We start from the raw sequence: 22,042 nt of genomic DNA on the forward strand, positions 1-22,042 counted from the left end.
ACCGCATAAGCCGCTGACGCCCAAAGATATCGTGGATCCAATCGCCGTTGCGTGGCCCCATTGAGTGATGGACAGGAGGCTCGCCCTTATCACTTCGCGGGGCACTGAGGTTGACGAAAATCAAAGAGCAGTCAACTGAGGTTCCCGTCCCTCTTCCACAATGTTGGTCTGGTGTCGCAGTGCTCATGTACATCTAACCTGCCACGGAGTCCTGTTGCAGCACCATGCAGGTCACTGTTCTTCCACGAATCAGGCTATCATATGCATGTGACGGAGAGATTCGCGCCGCAGCGGCAGCATCGAAGAGCTCTTCGAATTGAGGTTGCATCGATAGAAGGTCACTGCGAGATGCAATCGAAAGGAGAACCGACAGTACCTTTTTCACTAAGCTCTCGCAGTACGGCGAGAGAACCTGATGACTGTTATAGTAATCTTACATAAGCCGACCGCGCATCTAAAGAAGGACACGAATAACGGTATGTAAGGAGTGAGGAGCAGATTGAAATGTGATATCTGCTTGTTCCGGCCTGAGAGTCGACAGGGCAGAGTGACTTCGTCGTTTAGAGATTGTCGGAACAGGGTGAGGGCCGCGGGCGGAAAACTCCGGCCCGGCAAGCCAAACGGCCGACCACGGCGGAAGTGGCGTTCGAGACGCGTTCCTTCTCCTTCCAAACAATCTCCCACGTGTAGGAGTTGCATTGCTGAGATCTGCTGCGCAATTCGCACGATAAGCTGTAGCCAAAAGCTTACAGAACAGAACTTTCATTGGCTCGAGCCATGAAAAGAGGCACATACGTATCTCGAGCTTGGTAAGACATGCTATCTGCCAGGGCTGAACCTTTGCTCACAATCACAGTACTTTTTGCCAGGTCAAAAAGCTGAAAGTAAGCTGCTGTGTCTTTTGTTCGAGAGCCAAGTTGATTTTGAAACAGTGTGATGGCGGCAAGCCTTGTAGCGCTTGCGCTTTGCGAGACCAAGAATGTGTCACGAAGTCCAAGAAGTCACGAAGGCCACTGCCAGATTCTCTTCCTCAGCGATCAATAGACTCAGAAAACACAAGTCCCACCGCTACGGACGATCTACAGCATACACCCGCGCTGACTGAGGAGATTTCTCAGCTCGAAGAGCGACTTGCGCGTCTCAAGCGGCTAAGTGCGTCCCGCGATCAAACCCTCTCTCAGTCTCAAACACCTCTGCTCGAAGATCGTCATGTACATTTAGGAGCTGAGCGTTCGATTGACTCAGGCGAAGGGCTTGCTGCGACTTACCCAGAACACAAAAATGCTAATGTGCCAGCTATGATTCAAAGCACATTGAGTAAGGTGATGAAGACGTCCGAAGTTTGCTCAAGCGTTGATGAGTGGCCTACCTTGCTGGAAACCTTCTGCGAAGCTGTTCACCCACTCTATCCTTTCATCGAAATTTCTGCATTAAGAGTGTCTCTTACAGGATTGCAGCAGCACGTCCATACTCAGGTCCCACGGGTTGAAGCAACACTCTCAGAAAACATGCTTGAATCATATGCGCAAGTGTTGGTATGTCTAGCGCTCGGCCGTTGCACCATGTACGGCCGATCGAGTGTGGACTCTGGCCGCTACTCAGCAGGCTGGAGGTTCTATTGCGCTGCCATAGATATGCTGGGCAATATCTTTGATCCTTGTGTTAGAAGCCGTTGTGGACTATCCAGAGTGCAAACTTTTACTCTTATGGTAATGCACTGTGTAAACAGTTTGGTGGCCATCTTCCTGTGTCCAGACTAACGTATCTCTTAGGGATTGTATCTTGTTCGTATCGACGCTATTGATCGAGCTTTCAGCGTCATCTCCCTGGCTGTCACAGACGCATATCGACTAAAACTACACTGTGAGAGCGCACTAAAACTATTGCCAAAGGCTCTTTCGGAAAATTGTCGACGCACTTGGTGGAGTCTTTACATTCTGGAACACCGAATGGCATCATACGCAAACAGACCAAGTCTGATTCAAGATGACATGGTCAACACAGATCTGCCTGATCATCTTTCGAACATTTGGTCGAATTACCCAAGCCACCGCCACAATGCCGTGACCGCATCGGGAGAAGAGACAGAGGGGAGAGACACTGCCGACGACCAAGTCACGATACTGTATCTGAATGCCATGATAGAGCATTCCAAAATCTACAGCAAGGTTTGGCGTGAGCTTCATTTCGAAGACTTGTCAGATCAACCCATCAATCAAGCCACACTCGAGTCTCTGGAATCTATGCTGTTTATGTGGAAACACAATTTACCCAACGGGCTGAAGTTCAACGCTTCATTCGCTGAAGAAGAACTACATAGACCTATGCGAGCTCGCCGAAGTCGACTTCGCATTCTCCTACACATGGTGAGTTCTCTTCTGGCTGAGATTGGCGGAGATGCTTCTCAAAGCACAGCACTCACACGAGCAGCGAGATCTCTGGTTGCGGATCACCATTCGAAAACCACTTCGACAGCGCAAATATTGGCTTGACAACTTCGATAACGAAGCAACATGTGTCAAGCTCGCAGGTCAACTTGTCGATGCATCGCCTTTGATGTCGCCAACCGACAACATCTTTACGTTTCCCTTTGTTCACTACCTTCTCGGCGCCGCATCTATCGTCATCGGTTTGGCTAGCAAACTACCAGTTTTCAAGAACGAATGCGGAGCGATCGCAGTCCAAGCAGCACGATTGGTCAACACGTTTTGTGAAAGGACATGGGTCTCGGGACAGATGGCCAGATCCATCGCGAAGCTCAACGAGATGGTGGTTCAGGCTGTAGGAACAGATGTGACTGGACTTCCGGAGCCTGGGAGCCGTGATCATGCTACAAGCGACAGCCTTGACCAGCCAAGCTCCTCAAATCAGCCCACGTGCCACGCGCAATCAAGCACACAACGTCTGGCGAATCCAGCGCCCACGAGAGAGTCGGACATTCTTGACAAAGCTCCAATGAATTCTTCGGAAACAGCTCTCGATGACATCAATGCGCCGATGGATGATGCTCAGCTCATGCAATGGATGGAAACCGTTCAACCGCTCATCACGTCCAATCACCCATTCGAAAGCTGGGCTTTCAATATGCCGGGGGGGTCCGAGTCTGTCATCAACGGCATGGAAGACACTGAATTTCTGAGTGGAGGCTGGTTTGACGTGTCCAGGCTTGGATGAAGCTCTTGCTTAACTCCCGGGCTTTACACACTTTCGTCCAGGCGGTCTCGTCCGAAGGACTGTAGCTTTGTCTCAGCAGTGCTGCGAAATTGTGCCAGACTGGGAGCAAGTGTAGCAGTGGGCTTCCAGTCCGATGTCGAATCCTCGCTCAAAATCTGTCGACAAATTTTCTCAAGGAGTTTCGTCGACATGGTCAAAACAGAAAGAGAGGCAGGATGATGCACTGATAAACAATCATAAAGATGTCACCGCCAAGGCCGTCTTACTCAACTTCCGGACGAATTCCGAAATTCCGGATCTTTGAGATGCAGGCACCCATAGTTGACCATGCACACCGGAACGCGGATATTAACGTTCCCGTACAACGAGTTCACATATCGATGACGACAAGATCAGTTCCACGAGTTGACAGCATCTCATATATGAACGCAGGTATCTCAGCTACTTCAGCACATCATATCAACACCCAAGTCGATTCCTCTCACGTGAACCAGTCACATTTTCTACCATGCCTCAAATCACCACTGCCCGTCTGGCCACTCAGGGACAACCTCTTGAACTCGTCACTGTGGACAAACCAGTTCCTGGCCCTAAAGAAGTTCTTGTCAAGGTTGAAGCTTCATCTCTTGTTCCAAATGCCTCGAACATCGTGTCTGGCTCTGTAGAGGAAGGAGTCGTATGCAAAGTTAGAACCGGCTGCCAAGCTGAATACGGATACCTTTTATCCAACGAACTCAATGGAAAACTGCACGTCTTGGACACCATTTAGACTGATACACGAACTGCACATGAACAAACAGCAATTACATGTTTGATGAAAGTCTAGCACTAAGCACGTGGGCTCAAGATTGGTCAGCAAAGTTCGCTGGCCACAAACCCCATTGCGACCGGAAGTTATAAGACCGTTCTTTGTCCTTCAATACTCTGAGAAGAACTGGCGTATTACAAGCTTTCATCATGAGGTTCTCCAACGCTGCTGTAGTCTCAACCATCCTATTCCTCTCGGTATGTGCAGCCGAGCTCGAGTGCGCTAGTCGTACTCCTACAGCCTCACAAGCGACACTTCCGTTACATCTTGGCCCCACCTATCCGACAAGTTCCTCTCTTGCTACCTCCGCCGAACCTCATACCGTACACACTCAATGCGAGGTGGTGCCTCTTGGATGGGGTCGCGACGATGCACCACAGATCCTAAAGGCTGTCGAGCTTTGTGGCAACGGAGGCACGATCACCTTGCCTGCGCCTTACACGTACACAATCTCAAGTCGTCTCTACATGCGACTTACTCGTGCAACATTGAACGTCCATGGTCTTCTCTCATTCACGCCCGATCTTGGTTACTGGATCGAAAACTCCCACCGCGTCGAGTTCCAGAACATGAGCACAGCTTGGATCATCGAAGGTAATGACTTTATTGTTGATGGTGGAGGCTGGCAACAAGGTGGCATCAATGGAAATGGACAGGCTTGGTATGGTCGAGCCGCAGGTCAAAGTAACCAGTATGGACGTCCGATCAGTCTTTCAATCTACAACAGTGCGAACGTCAGCATCAACAACTTTGCCTTCTATCAACCACAGTTCTGGTCTGTCTGGGCTCAAGACTCGCGAAATATTACCATGACCAACATCTACATCAATGGAATCAACACCGATCCTGCTGGCAACAGTTCAAATTATGCCATCAACGTCGATGGTATCGATACAATGCGCGTCGATCAGATGAGACTTGAGAACTGGACATTCCACGGAGGAGACGACTGCTTTGCTCCGAAAGGCAATTCGACAAACATGGTTCTACGCAACTTCACCTGCATAGGAGGTGGTATCGCTTTCGGGAGTGTTGGCCAGTATCCCGGTCACCCTGATTTTATCACCAACATCAGCGTGAGCGACATTCGTGTCAGTCAAAAAATCGATACAAAGTATGGCGGCGCGGCTGTCGCCGCAGGGGCTTACTTCAAGTCATGGGTCGGGGTGGAGATGGGAAACCCACCTCAAGGAGGAGGCGGGGGTACCGGCCGAGTGTCGAATGTGACTTTCGACAACCTCATTGTCGAAAATACCACACAGGCTGTCTACATCAACAAGTGTTACTTCAAAGTGCCTGCTCAAGGTGCATACTGCGACACCTCAACATTCGAGTTCCAGAACTTCAACTTCAACAACATCAGCGGCACAGTTCGCACACCAATTGGTGTCAACCTCAACTGCTCACAAGCAGCACCTTGCCGTGAACTGAAGTTCAGCGAGCTCAACTTGCGGCAATCCAAAACCGACAAAACTGCCATTGCTGTTTTTGAGAATGCTCAAAACGTCTTTGGATTGAGTGAGGGCACCCTAATGTTTTCACATTGATGGAAGCAAAGCTTACTGAACTATTGAATCTTCCATAGATGTAAGAAACCATAGCTTCAACGGGCAAATAGTAGATAACCACCTACGCTATATTTCTGCCTCAGACCACGTATCGACACTTGCATTCGTTACTGTGTACGCGATCGTGAATCTTAGCTTCTTGGTGGATGAAGACATCTTTGCAAGATTCGCTGTGTTGGGTCTAAGGTTTTCGTATTAGATCAACGTCAGACTCTGATGAATGGGGACGCAATGTATCGAATTTTGGCCCTCTGGTTCTGGAGATAGACTTGTGAGAACTAAGACCTTGATGTACACATGGCTACACGGTATTACCAAGAGTTCAACCGAAATTGGCCTCTTGGGGCGTGGATCGGTAGAGTTTGCTGTGCTTCAGGTGCCTTCAATGGTGAAAGCATGATCTCCAAACGTGTCTCGTATATCAGAAATACCCTCGTGATGATTCTCATGGGTTGAGACATCGGTATACCAAGCGTTATACATGCGACCGCGGTACATGGAAGGTACATCACGTTGTATCCTGACTGGACAGGAACGATCATCCACTGCGCATATCAGCCTGGTATACGAGGTTTGTCTTGCTTCAAAAACCCACAACACGAGATTCATCAGTGTTCATCGAAAGATGCTTGTGGTCAGATTTAGCGACAGTCGTGGTCAAGGCATATATAAGTCCTCGCATCTTTGCTCTATCCACCTCACCATCTCCTTCAACGATCTCACAAGAACGCCATACTTTCTACAAACAATGCATTGCTCCCCGCTCGCCACCCTCCTCACTTTGGTCATACTCGCTGAGCCACTGTTTGCGTACCAGACCATCGCCCATCGCGGTCTTTTTCACGATGTCAACGACCACAACGCCTTGGCTGAGAACAGCGTTAATGCAATGTATCGCGCTGAAGCTTTGGGTCTACCTGGTGTCGAATTCGATCTCCGATTGAGCTCTGACAATCAAGTCCTTGTCTTCCACGATATGATATCCAACCGTGCCACTTCCAACGACAACTATGGTGGCCGTCTTGATGCTGTTGACGTGTCCCTGAATCTTCAGCCGCCAGTGGCTCCCATCCTGGTCAAATCTAGACCAGCGAACTCCTGGATTGGCACCGGATTGAAGGCTTTCGGTCGCAATGGACGGCTCGTTCCTGCCGATGGCGCACAAAAGCTGGAAACACTGGACTCGATGCTCTCCCACTTCAAGAACCTCAACAATCCTAACTTCTGGTTGATTCTCGACATCCAAGACCCGGTCATCTTCAGCAGAGCGGCAGCCGCGGTGAACGCCCATGGTTTGAGTAGAACTGTATTCCTCAAATTCTTCGCAACGAAAGCCATCAACTCCAAGGGTATCAAATACAATGGAGCCAACACTTGCTATCAATATGCGCGCAAGAATCATCTCAGCGATCTACAAATCATTCCCCAAATCAACGATGGAGAGCTCCATTTCGAAGGAGAAATTGCGTACCTCAACGTCTTCAACACAAAGTTATCAGTTAGAGAATATCTCCAGTGTTGGGCAGACGCTCAGAAAGCTCATTCTGGAAACGGAGCAGCTCTTATGCCCATCGTGAGTGCGAGCGTTCCAGCCAATAACGAAGTCGCATTCAATACCGCTCGAGACACCTTGGCTTGGGCCAAGAGTGCAGGCAGAAAGACCATGTCCATTTTGCCCATTCCAGATGCCGGTCGTATTATCAACACGCAGTGCACTTTGTGGACCTATCAATCGGGCAGTGTCAAGGCAGCAAGATTTGACGAATCTGCGCGCAAGGCGAAACTTGCCTTTGTGGAAATCGCGAAGCCTGATTATGTTGTTCTTGACTTGATGGGTGATTTGGGCAATCGCAGATGAATTGGCGACTTCTCTAGCTACATCATCTATCTTTGCTGATTGAGTGGTTGGACGAGAGAACTGTCACTGACTCTGTACAATGTGAACTTTGGTAGGAGGAGAGGTTTGAGGGCTCAGGAGTGTTGACTCAGGTCATCTCAGCAGATATTAGAGAAATTGTCGAATACAATGGTACAGGATCCCGGCGAACTAAGCTTCCACAATCCGATTGAACGTCCTTGCTCCTCCACAACACTACTGTACAGATGAGTTGAGTGCTACGACTGACCTCGACTCTTCCCTCAATACCTGGAGTGGCCACTCATTGGAACGGGACCTTGAACGATTCCGCGTCAAATGTCTTTGGCCACACACCATTCTTGCCAGGAGCTAGGATACCCTTTGGATCCAGAGCGTTCTTGATTTTCTCGTTCAGCTTCATTTGTGCATTGTCGTTGAAGTTGTAAGTCGCTGCAATCTGATCCATGTAGGCCAAGTGCGTGCGATATTCACCCCATCCGTTTTTTGCACCATCGTCAATCAGTGTTGCAATGAGCTTGTGCGCTCTCCTTCGACTGTCAGGGTCTTTGCGATCGAATACAAGACACACGATATGGTGCATCTCGCGCATGCCGACGACGAAAGTGCCGATGAAGTCGAAACCAAACTCTTCGCACCGTGTCCGCGTCATCTTGTATTGAGCAACGCCATCGTCTCCACTAACTTTGCTGATTGGGCTGAAGAAGAGATGAGCTCCGTTGTCAAGCCAGTCGACCCATTTCAGCTCTGTAGTGCTCGGGATACCCTGCAGTGTCAGGTGTCGTGTTTGCAGTACTAGATTGTCAGGCATGTCTTCTGGGAAGTAAAACTTCGCGCCCGGAATGCTGGAAAAGGATTGTTTGACAACGCCCCACATGGCATCGCGGATGGGTGCAGGGCCATAAAGCGCACCGTGTAAGTTCCATCTTCCAAGTCCGATCTTCTTCGCAATCTCATCGATTTCGACGTCAGTCAAGGGCTTGGTAGAGTCGGTGTACGACTTTTTGTTGCCCTGTGCTTGAGTTAGACATTTCGGACTTGGGACCAAGAGAAGCAAACTTACATGGACAGCTGCATCGAGCAAGACATGACGAAGCGTCGGCACATTCTGCAAGACCATGCCTACCCTCAGCGGTCTAATGACCTCAAGAATCTGATGCAAGTCCTCGTCCTTCGGGAAAGTGATAAGGTATGACTGATAGCCGCCCGGATTTGCCATGAGCCAGATACCCATCTTGACAACGATACCGAGCGAAGACTGAGAGAAGATGCCGTCGTTGTACGGTCCGAAGCCATAGTTGAAGAGTTGCCATGTTTCGCAAGCATCCTGCTCATGTGGTGGTCTGCTCGGATCTGCTTTCGGGTTGGGAAGAGCACCCATGCCAGTCCTGATCAATGATCCATCAGGGAGAACGACTTCCATGCCACAGTGCATCATCCAGTGGTCTCCATAAGGTGTGTATCCGACACCACGCTCAATGGTGTTGCCAATGACTGAACCGCCACCCAGATCAGGCACATCGACCCACAACTTGTCACGGAGATTATTTTTGACAAGATGCTCGTGTAGATCCAAGAAAGTGATACCGGGCTCGAGCAGAGCAAATGCGCCATCGACATTGATGTCTAGCACTTTGTTCATGTGCTTGCCGAGATCCAGACCAATACTCCCGGGGACACGAGGAGCTGCACCTCCATAGCCGACATTTCGACCGATCGAGAACGGCCACACAGGAACGCTGAATTCATTGCAAAGACGCATCATGTCTTGTACGTCAGGCACACCACGAGGAGTGATCACGGCAGAACTGATGAAGTAGTCGTCCTCAAGCACATGATACATGTCATGACATTTGCTAGGATCCAGATAACTTTCGTGGTTGAGCTCATCGCTGTTGGAGATTATGACCACATTCTCATCGCCGCAGATCGCGGCGGCTCGCTGGGTGAAAGTTTGGAAGACTTCAGCACTGATGCCAGGAGGAAGTCGGATGGGATTCGCTCTTGCCTGAGGAGAGCTTCCGACTGCTTGGCGAAAGGCAAGAGGTGAAGTCGGTCCGCCGCCGACAATGTCTTCTGGCTGTTTCATTGTGACAGGTGAGTGCCAATTGCTGGAAGAGGTTCCAAGAGTCGCGACGAGTGACAATGGTTGACCATAAGAAGATTCAAAATCGTTTTGGGATTGAAGTACCTTGATATAGGCAAGAACGCAGAGGGCAATCGCAGCCCTCGGGTTTCGGAAGCTGCACTTGGTGGGGTTTGTCAAGTGCCGCGTCCACCCCGCGCGGGGTAATCAACCTTCCCTACCACCGCGCATGACTATCCAGATCCCCTCACGGATATAGCACTTTCCGAGACCAGTGTCCATCCTCCTCGTCAGGTTCATATCTCAATCTCTGATGCATGCGATCAGTTGCACCCTGCCAAAACTCCACCGTCATTGGAGCTACAGCGAACACTTTCCAAGTAGGAGAGACATACTGTGGCTCTGCTTCGATCCTCATCTGTGCCTCTGCCAAGTTGCGCTTGAGCATAGCTGCATCTTCCAAGACCTCGCTCTGCTTTGAAGCAAGAGCTGTGGCCTTCGACCCTGCAGGTCTCTCCAGAAAATCGGCGGCACATTCGGACCCCTCAAGTTCTGTCGCTGTACCTCTGATACGGATCTGACGACCAAGCTGAGGCCAGTAGAAAGTCAATGCGACAGCAGGGTTGTTGGTGATCTGATTGCCTTTTGGACTGTTCGCTTTGATGGCGAAATGCCAGCCACGATGGTCGACGTTCTTGAGGATGAGGACGCGAGCGTCAGGACAGCCATGTTCGTCCACTGTTGAGAGAATCATGGCATGTGGTTCTTTGATGTTGTTGTCAATTGCATCTTGGAGCCAGATGCGAAAAGCTTCATGCGGTGTAGAAGAGAAGGAGGCCAAGTCAAGCGGTCGGAAGGGCCCTTTCAGCGACGGCAGACCTCGAAGGAGTGTCTTGATTTCGACTACTGGATCTGGCATCTTGATGAAGGCTTGAGGTCACATTGTGATGTTTGATGCTTGCAGAAAACCAGGTAAGGATATATCCCACCCTTCTGTTTGAGAATACGAGATGAGTCATCAGAGGTCCGACTTTTGGGCAATGACTCATCTGTCGCAGCAGATACTTGTAGGGTCTCAAACAGCTTCACATGACGAAGGTGTATAGAAAACATGCGGGTGAGGTGAGATTTGACTCTTTCTTACTCCACTCTACTGTAAGGAACCATTACACTTCATCTCCACCCATCTCGCGAACTTCACCGACGGCTCATCCACAGCCCTTGTGAAGATATCCGCAAACCACACCGTAAAGAACAAGGTCGCAAACGACCCAACACCAAAACTGAACGCCACAACTCCAGCACTGTCCCTTCCTAACAGACCATCAAGAATGTTCATCAAAGGGTATCCAATGACGTGGGTGACTGCGCCGTGAACAATGTACAGCGAGAAAGAGATGTAGCCCAAGTATTGCGCGACTCTGTTGTCGAAACAGCGTTGCAAGAGCTTAGAACATGAAGTCGACCAGACCAACATGATAGCGCCCCAGCCAGGCCAGTAGCGCTTCGGATTGCCAATGTGATCTGGGATCATACTGACAAGTGTGGTCCATCCAGGCGTCTTGCTTGCACTCTTCATAGGCTGACAGCCAAGATAGATTCCAAGGAGGAAAACAAGAAAGTAGAACACAGTCTTGAGCTTGCTGTTTCGTGGTTTCGTGGCAGCGGTCGTGGTGGGAAGAGCCGAAGCTGCTGAGGCCGAGCGGTGGAAGTCAAGTTCGGCGCAGAGGAAGCCACCGTAGAAGAGAATCATCTCCCAGCGACCCATCTGGTGAACCCAGACGATGAGAAACACGAGAATCGCCATGCGGAACTTGGTTTGGAGATGCGACAGACCGGCTTGAGTAAGATATAGTATCAGAGAAGAACGAAACCTATGTGTAAGAACGTCAGCCCCGAATTCAGGCACGATGATGAGAAGTTTTGTGGCAGGCCACTTACTCGACAGGGATAGTCCAGAGATGGCCATCGATTGTTACCTCAGTGCCTTTCGCAGTGAAAGTCCAAGGATCGATGAGTTTGCTGAATGTCTCCCGGAGCCAGAATGACATTTGTCCAGAAAAGGTATCGAAGGTTGGAATATCGATCGCATGCTTCGGATTGTAGTGACCTCTCGCCTTTGCGAAGTCCGATGCCCAATCATACAGTCCCGACCATATCATCAGTGAGATGAAGAAAGTGGAAACGATGCAAGGCAAGAAAAGGCGGATAGCACGACGAAAGATCGATGATGCCAGTGATTGTGACAGGCTCTGCCAATTCTTCGTTCTCATGAGTTTGACGGGTTTGTAAGAAAGCGCATATCCTGACACGACAAAGAAGATGGATACCATGGTGACTCCCGCGTAGATGATGCGGACAAATGGCAGCTTGAAGAACTCGCGATGCTCGCCGTGGTCGCCAGAGGCAAAGCCATGTTTCGCATCGTAACAGCAGACAACAAGATGGAAGACAATCACAAGGAACGCAGCGACGCCTCTCATGCCATCGAGAAAACCTGTTGGATGTAATGCTTTCTGGGGTTTGGTCGATGGGCGTATCCTGTTCTGGACGAAAGAGGGCAGCATGAAGAACGCAGTCTTTCTGCAGTAATTTGAATAGTTTGATGGGCGCAAGAGTGCTGGACTCGACATGCTCGGCAGTCGTGGCAGGCCGATGCCAAAGATCGAAGGCTTTCGCTCGTAGACATGTTGCTCGGTCTCTTTCTCGTAGCTGGCAAGAAGATGCGCGTCTTCTGGACTGTCATCGGACATTGAAGAGTGGGGGGAGTGCATTTTGCAGAATCGATTCACAGCGACGGAGGTGTAAACACAAAGGGACCAAAGGCCTTGAAGTTGATAAAGAGAGATGCAATGACGAAGGATGCGTCTGTCATATCTTGGTACCATATCTTGACGCAGAAAGAGCCAATAGATAGGAACGCCTTCAATGGAGGGAAGGAAATGCTCGGTACAGCAAACATCACCCCGTCATGCTCGTGAGTTCCTTCCTCAAATCAGGCCTTGGCAAGGGAATGGTAGTATAGGGAATGCGATCGACACTATATCCTACTATAGGGTGTCAACATTGCAATGTGAGACATGCTCACACGATCAGGGAAGCGAACTCTATTGTCTTATATGAATGTTTCAAGCCATCTGAAGGAGAGGCGCTTAAACGACCGCCTGCCCCGCGTAGAGATATCGATAGACAACGGTCTCTGGGCTTTGGCGCAACTTGTGCCGTGCCCGTTGACGAACGATGTTTGATCGCTCCTTCGACGTTTTCAATACAGAGATGGTAACGTCTATTTTTCGCGATTCTCGCCGCGATCCGAGTGATGGATATTTCGTTCACGCGACCAAGTCGTCTTGGCAGAGGTACCTCCGTTCATGTCCACAAAACGCTGATTGATAGCTTCTCGTTCGCTACCGAGTCGACTGCAGACTAGGCAATACAATTCTGCTGCGGATCTAAATTTGGTGAATTTGGTCCGATCGTCATGTATGTCCGGTGCTTTGGTATGCTGACCTCTTGCCACGCCCTATCGCTATTGGGACAGGAAGAGCTACGGAGCCAATTCCTGATTGATGGAAATTCCTCGATCCTTTCATCAGGGATCTGAATCATCGCCAAGGTAACGTTTCTTTGTGAAGTATCGCATGCTGCAGGAAGTATGCTGCCACTTTCAAGTGCAGTTGCTGTTGGATTAACCCTGACCATCATCTCTTGCTTCGACAAACCACATTGCAATGCGACATATGTCCTGTATGTGTTCTCAAGAGATCAGTGGCAGGTCTGTTTATTGGTTGCGATGATTTGAGAGTGTGTCTTATAGTCTTGCGTATCAGGAAGTAATTGCAAGTGATAGCAAGAGCTTGCAATTAAATTTGCGATTTGAGAACACAATCGCGACCAATGCACCTACATCTGTATATCCTTAACGCAATTATTACGATACAAATTGTCTTCCCCTTCTGCATCTTAGCCAAGAAAACATCGTGAGAGTGCGATATCTTGTTACCTTCGAAAAGTGTCGAGGGCTAGGCTGAAGCGAAGCTGCATCCGTCTGTTATTACTCGACTCACGTGGCTAAGACGCCATCCACAAAGTTCACACATTATATAAGAACAAGCATGAACGAAGTGATTTGGAGAAGTCGTTTAGATTAGATGACTATGATAAGACTACAGTATTACATAAAGGACAGGTAGATTACAAAAAGATGTAGAAAACAGCAGCGACGAAGAGAAGGCGTGCAAACAGTTTGATGGCCAGCCAAACACCATGAAAATGATGGTCACGATAACGATTTAGTTTGAGATCAGCACTTTAAAGCTCAATGACAACCTTGCGAGGAGCGTGCTTGGCAGCGAGCTCAGCATTGGAACGGCGGAGAACACCACCGCGACGAACGACGGCACCGGCCTTGTTGCGGTGAGCCTCGCGAAGGGTCAGGCCAGCGGGTCTGGGAGCGGCGGCACGTGCGACAATCTCCTCCTCAGCAGGAACATCAGGGTCGGAAGAGGGGTCGGCGGTCTGGCTGGTGGTGGCAGTGCCTGAAGTGGAAGTGCCCGAGGTCGAAGTACCAGAAGTAGAGGTTCCAGAGGTGGAAGTTCCTCCGTTCGAGGTAGTCGAGGTTCCAGAGGTGGATGTACCGGAAGTGGAAGTACCAGAGGTAGATGTGGCAGAAGTGGATGTGGTCAAAGAAGCAGAGCTGGAAGAGACCGAAGAAGAGCTGCCAGTGGAGCTAGCAGATGAGCTCAAGCTGGAAGTGCCAGTAGGAGTAACACGGCTGATGACAGTGGCGAAGATGATGGTGACATCGCGACGTCTGGTGGACTGGAAGATGGCGCTGAAGTAAAGACAGACAGAAGAGTCGGTGCTGAGCGATGTGCCAGCACAAGCCTCGTTGTCGGCACAAGTCTCAAGACAGACTTGGAGAGAAACACCAACGTTCTGGCGCTTGTTCTTACGGGCAGGAAGAGCAAGGGGAGTGCCATCGTAGTTGATCTGTTCCTCGATCAGGAAAGTAACGCCATCAACGGTAGTACCGAAAGTGCCTGCAGCAGGAACTCCAGCGCCAGCCGTGGCTGTCTCGGTGGCAGTTGTGGTGACGGTCACGCCAGAAACGACGGTAGCTGTGCTGGTGACAGTTGCGCCTGCGATGACGGTCACGACGGGAACGAATTGAGTGACTGTGTTGGTGACGGTGGGTCCGACAACAGTGATCTGAGTAGCCTGAGTGCAAGGGCACTGATCGATAACAGTAGCGGAAGGAAGGACGGTCTGAGTGCCAGAAATGGTCAAAGTCTCGCCTCCATTTCCGATGAAAGCGGTGGGGTAGACGTAGTAGGTGTTGATGACAGTGGAAGCAGCGCCTCCAACAGCACCGCCGGCGTTTCCGCCAGCTGCACCGCCAGCAGCAGCTCCACCTGCGTTTGCACCGGGAGCGAATGCGGCAGGAAGAGTGACAACAGGGCCAGGAGCGACCACGGTCTTCTGCATAGAGCAAGGGCAGTTCGAAAGAATTGTGGAGCCAGCACCGCCTGCAATAACAGTAGGGACGCCGCCGATAGTGACAGTCTCGCCGGCGTAGCAGGTCACAGATGACGGGTAGACCATTTGGGTGACCTTGGTCACACCTGCAAGAGTGGTGACATAGCTGGCTGGGTTGGTTGGAGCAGGTGCAGCAACTGTGTTGCCAGCAGTGTCAAGATAGACAGTCTTGGGAGCAGGGCAAGTCTGAGTGACAAGCTTGGTGACGGTCGTAGGAGGGCTCGTGTAGCAAGTCTTTGTGCGAGGAGCTGCAGCAGCCACAGCGGTCAAGCTGAGGATGCTGGTGAGATGAATCCAAGGGTTCATGATGATGGAAGAACGAAGGAAGTGGGTAGTGAGGGTAGTGAAGCGATAGACTTGGAATGTGATGGTGAGTGGATGTGTTGTTAGGAGCAAACCGAAGCCTTGATATATGTCTTGCGCTCTGCAGCTTTGCGATGACGATGTGCCTTGACCGCTGTGTAGCAATGAACTTCGCCCACCTACCTGCCAGTATGGATATCGACGATGACGATCGGATCAAGGACGGTTGGTATGTCTAAGGATTGGTGGTTCGGCTTCATTGAATTCTAAAGATATGCCATTACTAGCAGCAAATCGCCAGTGTTCAGCACACATTTGAAAAATCATGCCCATTGCGGTGTCAAGTCTGGTGGAATATCGAACGGGCGATATGCATCCAATGGTATGGATCTGGTCAATGGTCATGTCTCGGGCTCGATGCTAGTGTGCGGCCCATGATAGAGGCATCATGCTGGTCCCGCACATGTTGGTCTTCAATGAATTTCATGATCAATATGTCGGCTCGACTTTCAAACGAGATGCTCAACTTGGCAAGAACAACGTTTGCGAAGTGGATGACATGGTGGCAATGGAACGGGCTGTCTTGGAACATTCACCATAGCTACACTTGCCAACAGACAGTAAGTGGCTTGCCCTCTTCCTTGAGCGATTTTGATGGCTGGCACTTCTTCAAGGACTTGGAAGACAATCGGGTGATAGTGGCACGTTACTTTTGCTGTCTCTGATGGCAATGAGGTTCATTGTCGATTGCGCACACAATTACCTTCTTGGAGTGCCTGCTGCAAGAGAGGGGAAAACACCAAGTAAGGATGATGTTTCAGGTCTGATCCAATGGCATGCAGGACGGAACCTGCAGTATCGATAGATTATAGGGCACGCGATCAATGCTGGTAGACAGGAACAGCGGCTTGTTGTGAGCGGGAGCTATTCCATGGACTTGTAATGCTTGGTACTGACACATGACAGTGGAGACCGAAAGATCGTGCTTGAGCACGCGAGCTTGAAACCACAAGCTACACCCATCGAGGCGGGGAACCAACAGATCGACAAGATGAACAAAAACAACAGGCGAATACCAAGCATGATACTTCTCAGTAGGGTGTACAGGACGTTGACAACGACAGGACACAGTCAAGATGTCTGCCGCCCTGGCAATGCGCCACATATTGCCTTGCTTCTGTCATCGAAAATGGCACCGTTCAAGGTTCCGAAACTTCTGCCAGTTGAAATTGGGGCGGGAGGGCTTGAGAACCGCTTTCTGTTTGGTGGAGTATATCTGACGTGTCGCACAACGAATGTTGATGTCTCGACAATCAAACACCTAGATGGTGAGCATGGACCAGGGAAGTGTTCCAACGGCGCCTCCCGCAAAGACACCTCCACATGAAACGGTTCTGTTAACCATATTTTGACCCTCCACATACGTCTCCCCGCATCGCCGTTTGCAGATCCACGTTGTTATCGACTGCTCCCAAAGGATTCAACAAGGAGGGCGAGCTTTTGTGTCGCATGTTCGACTTCCAATTCCAGCCGACCGAAGGATTCCGAACAACGAACAAGTCTTGGGAACGCGATCGTCATGACCTGTCGCTTGAACCTGGCCACCATAACGGCGAAGATGATTGAATAGCGATGGCGAATCGGCTGATAAGGTGGTAAATGTTCGACCGTCTAACAAAATGTTGATTATGCTCTGTCATCAGCACCCATCTGTTTGCCTTATCAACCTATCTTGACGGACTTTCGGTATTACTCGCGCCTTCCACATCTGCGCGACCCTAACATCATGCCATACCTTCAGCAAAAAGACTCAACCTGGCAGACGCGACGCTCGTCATCTTCGTTCACGCGATTTACGAGATCGCGACGACGACAACTCCTTGGAGTATTCTCGGTCCTCTGCATCTTGATCTACTGGACAGTCTGCATTGGTCTGGGATCTACCCGCAATGAGCTTTTCACACCTCCACTGCCCGCGACACCGAAATTCTGGGCTGGCGGCTCAGAAGACCGACTTGTGACCATCCAAGCGAGCAAGGGCGCCTTTGTCACAGATCTGGGAGATGTCGTGGAGCCACCGGCATCTCAAGAGATTCCAAGGCCTCAGATCTTTAATCAGGTCGCGAGCTCCGAAGAACCCATTCTGCAAGAGCGACCAGCTACTATTCAAGTCACCAAAGGCAGTTCTGTTAACGATATTGGAGACGTCGAGGAACAGCAATCGTTGGCAGAAGACGTGTCTGAGATGCAACCAGTTGTCGCAGATGGCGGAAGATTGACCGACATCTCAAGATCTCAGGCCGCAACTCCAGCCGGCAACTCTCAGGATCCAGCATCAATTCCAGTCCAGGGAGCGATGACCGATAAGGTCAAGTCTGCAGCGGGACTTCTCAGTCCCACCGCGGTGTCTGCTGGATACGTCTTCCCGGATACCTCAAACTTCGAGCGACTCAACAGACTGGCGGATGAGCTCCCCGATTACGTACACATTCCACTGCACATGGCGGTACAGGAAGAGACCCTGGACAGTTGGGAGGAAGATTGGTTTGCACATGCTGTCTTCGAACCTAAGACGCATGGCAGTCTGGAAGAACCAAAGATTGACTTTGTGTACACTTGTAAGTTCTAGACTGTTCCTACAGCATTCTGAGACCAGCTTCTGATGTTTTGCAGGGGTCAACGGTTCCGATACTAGGTTCGCAGAAACGATGCGACCGTATGAGTTGAGCTCTAGTCTGAACGACGACGCAGGCGAATGGATTGCTTCCCACGGCGTCAACCGTTATCGCGACTGGGACGAGTTGCGCTACTCGATCAGAAGTGTTGAGAAGCATGCTGGCTCATTTCGAAACAACATACAAATCTTGGTGAATGCTGTCGAGAGTGAGGACGGCACCATGTCGAAACAGAGACCGACTTGGTTGAAAGACGATTCCGAGATCCAGAGCGCCCTTCAAGTTTTGTCGCAAGAAGACTTTTTCGGTGCGGAAGAGGCAGAATGCTTGCCGACATTCAACTCCTTGACCATCGAGAACCAGATTTACAACACACCATCAGATACAGACCGGGTAAGTCGTGATGTTCCGCTGACAGGATAGCTGAGACTGACCATCATCCAGATCTTTGCGATGTCCGATGACATGTTCCTCGGCAAACCTCATGCAGCCTCCGACATCTATTCGCCACTCTTCGGAACAGTCATGGGATTCAAGCCTAACAGCTACAACACGATCGTACCACCTTCCGAGAAAGACGCCTTGCGGTTTGGCGAAAAGCCATATCTTATCTATACTTCTTGGATGTTGAATCGTCGTTTCGGCACTCGCAAAAGAAAGGGCCAAGTTCACTTTGGCCATTCTCTATCTCGCAGCGTGTACAAGGAGGCAATGGAAGCCTTTCCTAGACCTGCCCTCAAGAGTGCCTGCCAGAAGTTCAGAGGCGAGACTGGGTTTCAGCTGTATTCCTGGTACAATGCGTTCCATTACACAATTGAGCGCCATCGCGAAGCTCTTCTCTGGAGTTACATTATGATCAGAAGCGATCCTGACAGGAACGGTTACTTGAATTGGGAAGAGCGACAAGCCATCGTGAGCGACTTGGAAGAAGGTCTTGCCAACGAGGGTCGCAACTCTTTCCGGAAGAGGATGTACTACTATGTTGCAAAGTCGCTTGGAGATGCAGGACTCGAAGCGCCGAAGGTCAATGTCGAGACCACTTGGACATCTCTTGATGGACCTGCAACGATCGCCAACATTGATTGTTTCGAGTTCAACGTCAACGAGTGCTTGGCTCCGGGCTTTTCTTCGCCGTCCTGGGATGAGAGATCCGACAATCCGGTCTTTTCCACTGCAGCGATCTTTGACAGATTGGCAAGACAAGACCCTCAATGTGGCGATTGCTTGACAAAGCTGCTGCTCAATCGTGTTGAACAAGGTCTGTCTCCTCTTCTGCCACATGCAGATAAAGACGCCGAGCACCGTCAGACAGTTCTCAAGGCATTGAAAAGATACTCCTACGTCGTGGTAGAGCCAGATGCTCTGTTCACGATGGTGACTGACGCCGAGCAAGTGCAAGTTCGGCTCATTGACCGCCTCGCAGATCCTGACAAGCAGGCCGGACAACTCTGCCTAAACGATGACGTGACGACGGACAATGAGAACGAGCTTCTGGCATTGAGGGAGACGATATCAAGGCTTTTCAATGAGCATTGGGGAACACCGAGTCGATTCGAGGCGTGGTCGTAGTGGATAGCTGAATCAATTTTATGCCGTTTGTTTTCGTTCATTCTTGTCGATCATTCTTGTCGTTCATTCTTGTCGTCCTGTGTCAATCCAATTTTGCAGACTCAACGAGTTCAGCAATTCACTCTTGTCGAGTCTCCAGAGAATCTCGGTAAAGCGATGCAGGTATTCGTTGGCTCTGATTGCGACGCGATTCCCTTCTTCATGAGGGCAATTCAGCAATGACACTGCCACATCGCGAATCTTGCAGAACTATGCTGGGTCAGGCCTGGGTTTGCTTGATGATGTATTAGATGCATATGTTACTTACAGTATGGTACCCATTGGGCTCAAGTGGCTCATCTGAGAAACTGTGCAAGACGTGTAACATTTGGCGAGCAATGTCCTCACGTCTCGTCCATACGTTACGCAGGTCTTGTGCCGGTAAGTTTGGATTGTTTGAGTGCAGAGCATCAAGCCTGTCAAGAACCATACACTGTAGCCAGAGATGCGTGATGTGTATGTTTGCGCGAACAATCTCCATCTGCAGATTACTGACCCTCGAATTGACCGAGTCGTGCGTCGCGCTATCGCAGTTTGGAGCCCATGGTTGGAGCCTTGGTGGACACTTGTCAAGCATGAACCTAAGCTCCTCGAACCTGTCTTCCAAAGATTGCACTTGAAGCTTGATTTCAATGCATTCGCATCCGCAGCATCGGTCGCTATCTGCGCGAGAGAGATCCACTGATCCAGAGTCGAAAACGCGCCACAATGGCATGAGCGCGGTACAGAATAACTTCGAATGCATGTTGAAAGCGGTGACGATGTTCGCCTGTTCTGTGTTTGGCCGAGGGAGCATGGTATCTGGTGTGATGTATTCGTCTTCAATCTCAGCAGGCAAGAGAGCTTGAAAGTCAATTGTGCGTAGCATGGCACAATCCAGATAGAGGAGTCGTTCTCTACGAGCAAATTGAAGTTTGTTGTGCACCAGGCTGTAGAAGATCAACCAGAAGGCCTTTCTTCGCAGTTGAGCCTCCACAAAATCCAAGCCTTCGTATGTTGAGGCGCGATGGAGCTCCAGTAGACGCGCCAATTGCATGGCTTCAATCTCCAGCATACGCGATCGATTGTGGTGTCCGATTTGGAAGAAGGCAGTGACCAAGCAGTAGGAAACAGCCCACTTCTGATGACTGACCTGATCGTAGTAGCTCGCCTGACGATGGCAGACAAACAAGTCGTAGCAATGGTTGATCATGGCCTCTGCTGACTGGAAAGGTAGGGTAGGGTCCAAGCGTTGGTATCTTTCGAACCTGGAAGATCCGATCCCAAGCGTCAAAGCACAAATGCCGACGAGGAGTAGGAAGAAGTCGGAATCGTAAGCGTCTCTTTCCCTCTCCAGATCCTGCTGAAACGTTGGACGGTGGACGACGGGGACAACGGGATAGACAAGCTCAAGATAGTCGCCGATGATGCGCTTAAAGAGCTCTCGTGAGCAGATGCTGTCAGTCTGGTAGGTGCGTTGCGCGAGCGGTGTCGTCGCTGGGCCGTAATTGCTGGTATGATCAAGCGATGCAGGTGTTGTAGGGAGAAGCGCTGCAGTTGGGGAGACGACCTCGCTATTCAGGAGGTAGGAGAGGTTTCTGGACTGGACAGGTCTACTCAATGAATTGACCTCTTGTGTTGCCGTTCTGCCTGACAAGTTTTGCAAATGCGAGCTCGTGGAAAGCGACGATTGGCCAAGGTCTGTGCTAAGAAAATCATCATCGGGTGGCCTCGATGTCTCTCCAGGCGTCGTCGTACTGGCCGTATTGCTGTATAATTGACCTGTCAGAGCAGCACTCGGACAGATCAAGGGATTGATCGACGCACCTGACATCAGTTCTGCGCGTTCGAGGTCCTCGACATTTTTGAGGCACGGTGAAAGTACAATCAATTGCTAACCGCGTACATCTTCGGCAAGGACGATGAGCAGTTGCCGTAGGAGCTACCGACTCGTCGTAAGTGCATTTGACTTTGCGAGTCTTGCATGCATCGCAGGCTTGTTTGGTCAATGTCGCGCGACTTCGCCTTACGTGACCGGTCTGTTGCGCATTAGACATGATGCATGTCAATTGGTGTTGGTGCGGAGGGATAGGAAGAGCGGAGAAATGGCAAGAACGAAATTCTCCGCCATACTTGGGGCCCCGCTTTGATCTCTTCCTCCGCTTCTCGGTATCTTGACCTTGACCGATTCATCCTTACGGCGCGAACATTTGGTCTTGGACGGATTTCTACGGCCTAGACAGGTTTCTAGAGATGCTTTGATGGGTCTTCGGCAGTTGATTACTTTCTGCAAGATATCGCGAAATTTGCCTGCCTTAGAAAGCGCGGAACTAAGATGCAGGTGCACCTCCTTGGTGAAGCACCGTGTTGAATCGTACGCAGGGGCCGTGACTGACGACAGACATGTCGCTTCAATACGAAATGGAT

At 50.4% G+C, this 22,042-nt stretch overlaps 10 protein-coding genes across 10 annotated transcripts; 5 read left to right on the forward strand and 5 right to left on the reverse strand.

Moving 5' to 3' along the window:
• The first annotated feature begins 685 nt into the window (after positions 1-685).
• On the forward strand, positions 686-3,295 carry M438DRAFT_153654 (uncharacterized protein). Its single transcript, XM_029898985.1, has 5 exons — positions 686-809; positions 857-884; positions 933-1,709; positions 1,773-2,366; positions 2,431-3,295. The coding sequence occupies exons 1-5, from the start codon at positions 778-780 to the stop codon at positions 3,172-3,174; spliced, it is 2,175 nt and encodes a 724-aa protein (XP_029755347.1). The 5' UTR covers positions 686-777; the 3' UTR covers positions 3,175-3,295.
• An 836-nt stretch (positions 3,296-4,131) lies between these two features.
• On the forward strand, positions 4,132-5,529 carry M438DRAFT_284371 (pectin lyase-like protein; the record flags this gene model as incomplete). Its single annotated transcript, XM_029901455.1, has 1 exon — positions 4,132-5,529. The coding sequence occupies one exon, from the start codon at positions 4,132-4,134 to the stop codon at positions 5,527-5,529; it is 1,398 nt and encodes a 465-aa protein (XP_029755348.1).
• Positions 5,530-6,298: 769 nt separating this feature from the next.
• On the forward strand, positions 6,299-7,408 carry M438DRAFT_340076 (uncharacterized protein; the record flags this gene model as incomplete). Its single annotated transcript, XM_029904282.1, has 1 exon — positions 6,299-7,408. The coding sequence occupies one exon, from the start codon at positions 6,299-6,301 to the stop codon at positions 7,406-7,408; it is 1,110 nt and encodes a 369-aa protein (XP_029755349.1).
• Positions 7,409-7,566: 158 nt separating this feature from the next.
• M438DRAFT_306890 (FAD-linked oxidase-like protein) lies at positions 7,567-9,586 on the reverse strand. Its single transcript, XM_029902277.1, has 2 exons — positions 8,490-9,586; positions 7,567-8,438 (listed from the first exon to the last, which is right to left on the reverse strand). The coding sequence occupies exons 1-2, from the start codon at positions 9,513-9,515 to the stop codon at positions 7,710-7,712; spliced, it is 1,755 nt and encodes a 584-aa protein (XP_029755350.1). The 5' UTR covers positions 9,516-9,586; the 3' UTR covers positions 7,567-7,709.
• An 11-nt stretch (positions 9,587-9,597) lies between these two features.
• Positions 9,598-10,446, reverse strand: M438DRAFT_349984 (pyridoxamine 5'-phosphate oxidase). Its single transcript, XM_029906521.1, has one exon. The coding sequence runs from the start codon at positions 10,429-10,431 to the stop codon at positions 9,760-9,762; it is 672 nt and encodes a 223-aa protein (XP_029755351.1). The 5' UTR covers positions 10,432-10,446; the 3' UTR covers positions 9,598-9,759.
• A 216-nt stretch (positions 10,447-10,662) lies between these two features.
• On the reverse strand, positions 10,663-12,145 carry M438DRAFT_378456 (uncharacterized protein; the record flags this gene model as incomplete). The annotated part of the gene is made up of 2 exons (XM_029908817.1): positions 10,663-11,386; positions 11,454-12,145. 2 exons carry the CDS (start codon positions 12,143-12,145, stop codon positions 10,663-10,665), a joined length of 1,416 nt encoding a protein of 471 aa, XP_029755352.1.
• Positions 12,146-13,823: 1,678 nt separating this feature from the next.
• Positions 13,824-15,356, reverse strand: M438DRAFT_359947 (uncharacterized protein; the record flags this gene model as incomplete). The annotated part of the gene is made up of 1 exon (XM_029907384.1): positions 13,824-15,356. The coding sequence occupies one exon, from the start codon at positions 15,354-15,356 to the stop codon at positions 13,824-13,826; it is 1,533 nt and encodes a 510-aa protein (XP_029755353.1).
• Positions 15,357-15,793: 437 nt separating this feature from the next.
• Positions 15,794-16,979, forward strand: M438DRAFT_409769 (uncharacterized protein; the record flags this gene model as incomplete). Its single annotated transcript, XM_029910038.1, has 6 exons — positions 15,794-15,894; positions 15,955-15,973; positions 16,028-16,156; positions 16,248-16,266; positions 16,320-16,681; positions 16,831-16,979. The coding sequence occupies exons 1-6, from the start codon at positions 15,802-15,804 to the stop codon at positions 16,977-16,979; spliced, it is 771 nt and encodes a 256-aa protein (XP_029755354.1). The 5' UTR covers positions 15,794-15,801.
• A 730-nt stretch (positions 16,980-17,709) lies between these two features.
• On the forward strand, positions 17,710-19,597 carry M438DRAFT_284413 (uncharacterized protein; the record flags this gene model as incomplete). Its single annotated transcript, XM_029901457.1, has 3 exons — positions 17,710-17,971; positions 18,027-18,421; positions 18,473-19,597. The coding sequence occupies 3 exons, from the start codon at positions 17,710-17,712 to the stop codon at positions 19,595-19,597; spliced, it is 1,782 nt and encodes a 593-aa protein (XP_029755355.1).
• Positions 19,598-19,660: 63 nt separating this feature from the next.
• Positions 19,661-21,672, reverse strand: M438DRAFT_359950 (uncharacterized protein; the record flags this gene model as incomplete). The annotated part of the gene is made up of 3 exons (XM_029907385.1): positions 19,661-19,846; positions 19,905-21,384; positions 21,443-21,672. The coding sequence occupies 3 exons, from the start codon at positions 21,670-21,672 to the stop codon at positions 19,661-19,663; spliced, it is 1,896 nt and encodes a 631-aa protein (XP_029755356.1).
• Between the last annotated feature and the right edge of the window lie 370 nt (positions 21,673-22,042).

Source organism: Aureobasidium pullulans, assembly GCF_000721785.1.
Source record: "Aureobasidium pullulans EXF-150 unplaced genomic scaffold scaffold_36, whole genome shotgun sequence".
NCBI classification, from domain to species: Eukaryota; Fungi; Ascomycota; class Dothideomycetes; order Dothideales; family Saccotheciaceae; genus Aureobasidium; species Aureobasidium pullulans.

What these genes read in the sequence shown, in the direction of transcription:
- M438DRAFT_306890 (XM_029902277.1), bottom strand. Translation starts at nt 9,515, where the DNA reads ATGAAACAGCCAGAAGACATTGTCGGCGGCGGACCGACTTCACCTCTT. An exon ending in TGCTCGATGCAGCTGTCCAT is followed by an intron (nt 8,439 to 8,489) that starts GTAAGTTTGCTT and finishes ACTCAAGCACAG; the next exon opens with GGCAACAAAAAGTCGTACAC.
- M438DRAFT_153654 (XM_029898985.1), top strand. Translation starts at nt 778, where the DNA reads ATGAAAAGAGGCACATACGTATCTCGAGCTTG. An exon ending in GCCAGGTCAAAAAGCTGAAA is followed by an intron (nt 885 to 932) that starts GTAAGCTGCTGT and finishes ATTTTGAAACAG; the next exon opens with TGTGATGGCGGCAAGCCTTG. An exon ending in TTCGCATTCTCCTACACATG is followed by an intron (nt 2,367 to 2,430) that starts GTGAGTTCTCTT and finishes TCACACGAGCAG; the next exon opens with CGAGATCTCTGGTTGCGGAT.
- M438DRAFT_349984 (XM_029906521.1), bottom strand. Translation starts at nt 10,431, where the DNA reads ATGCCAGATCCAGTAGTCGAAATCAAGACACTCCTTCGAGGTCTGCCG.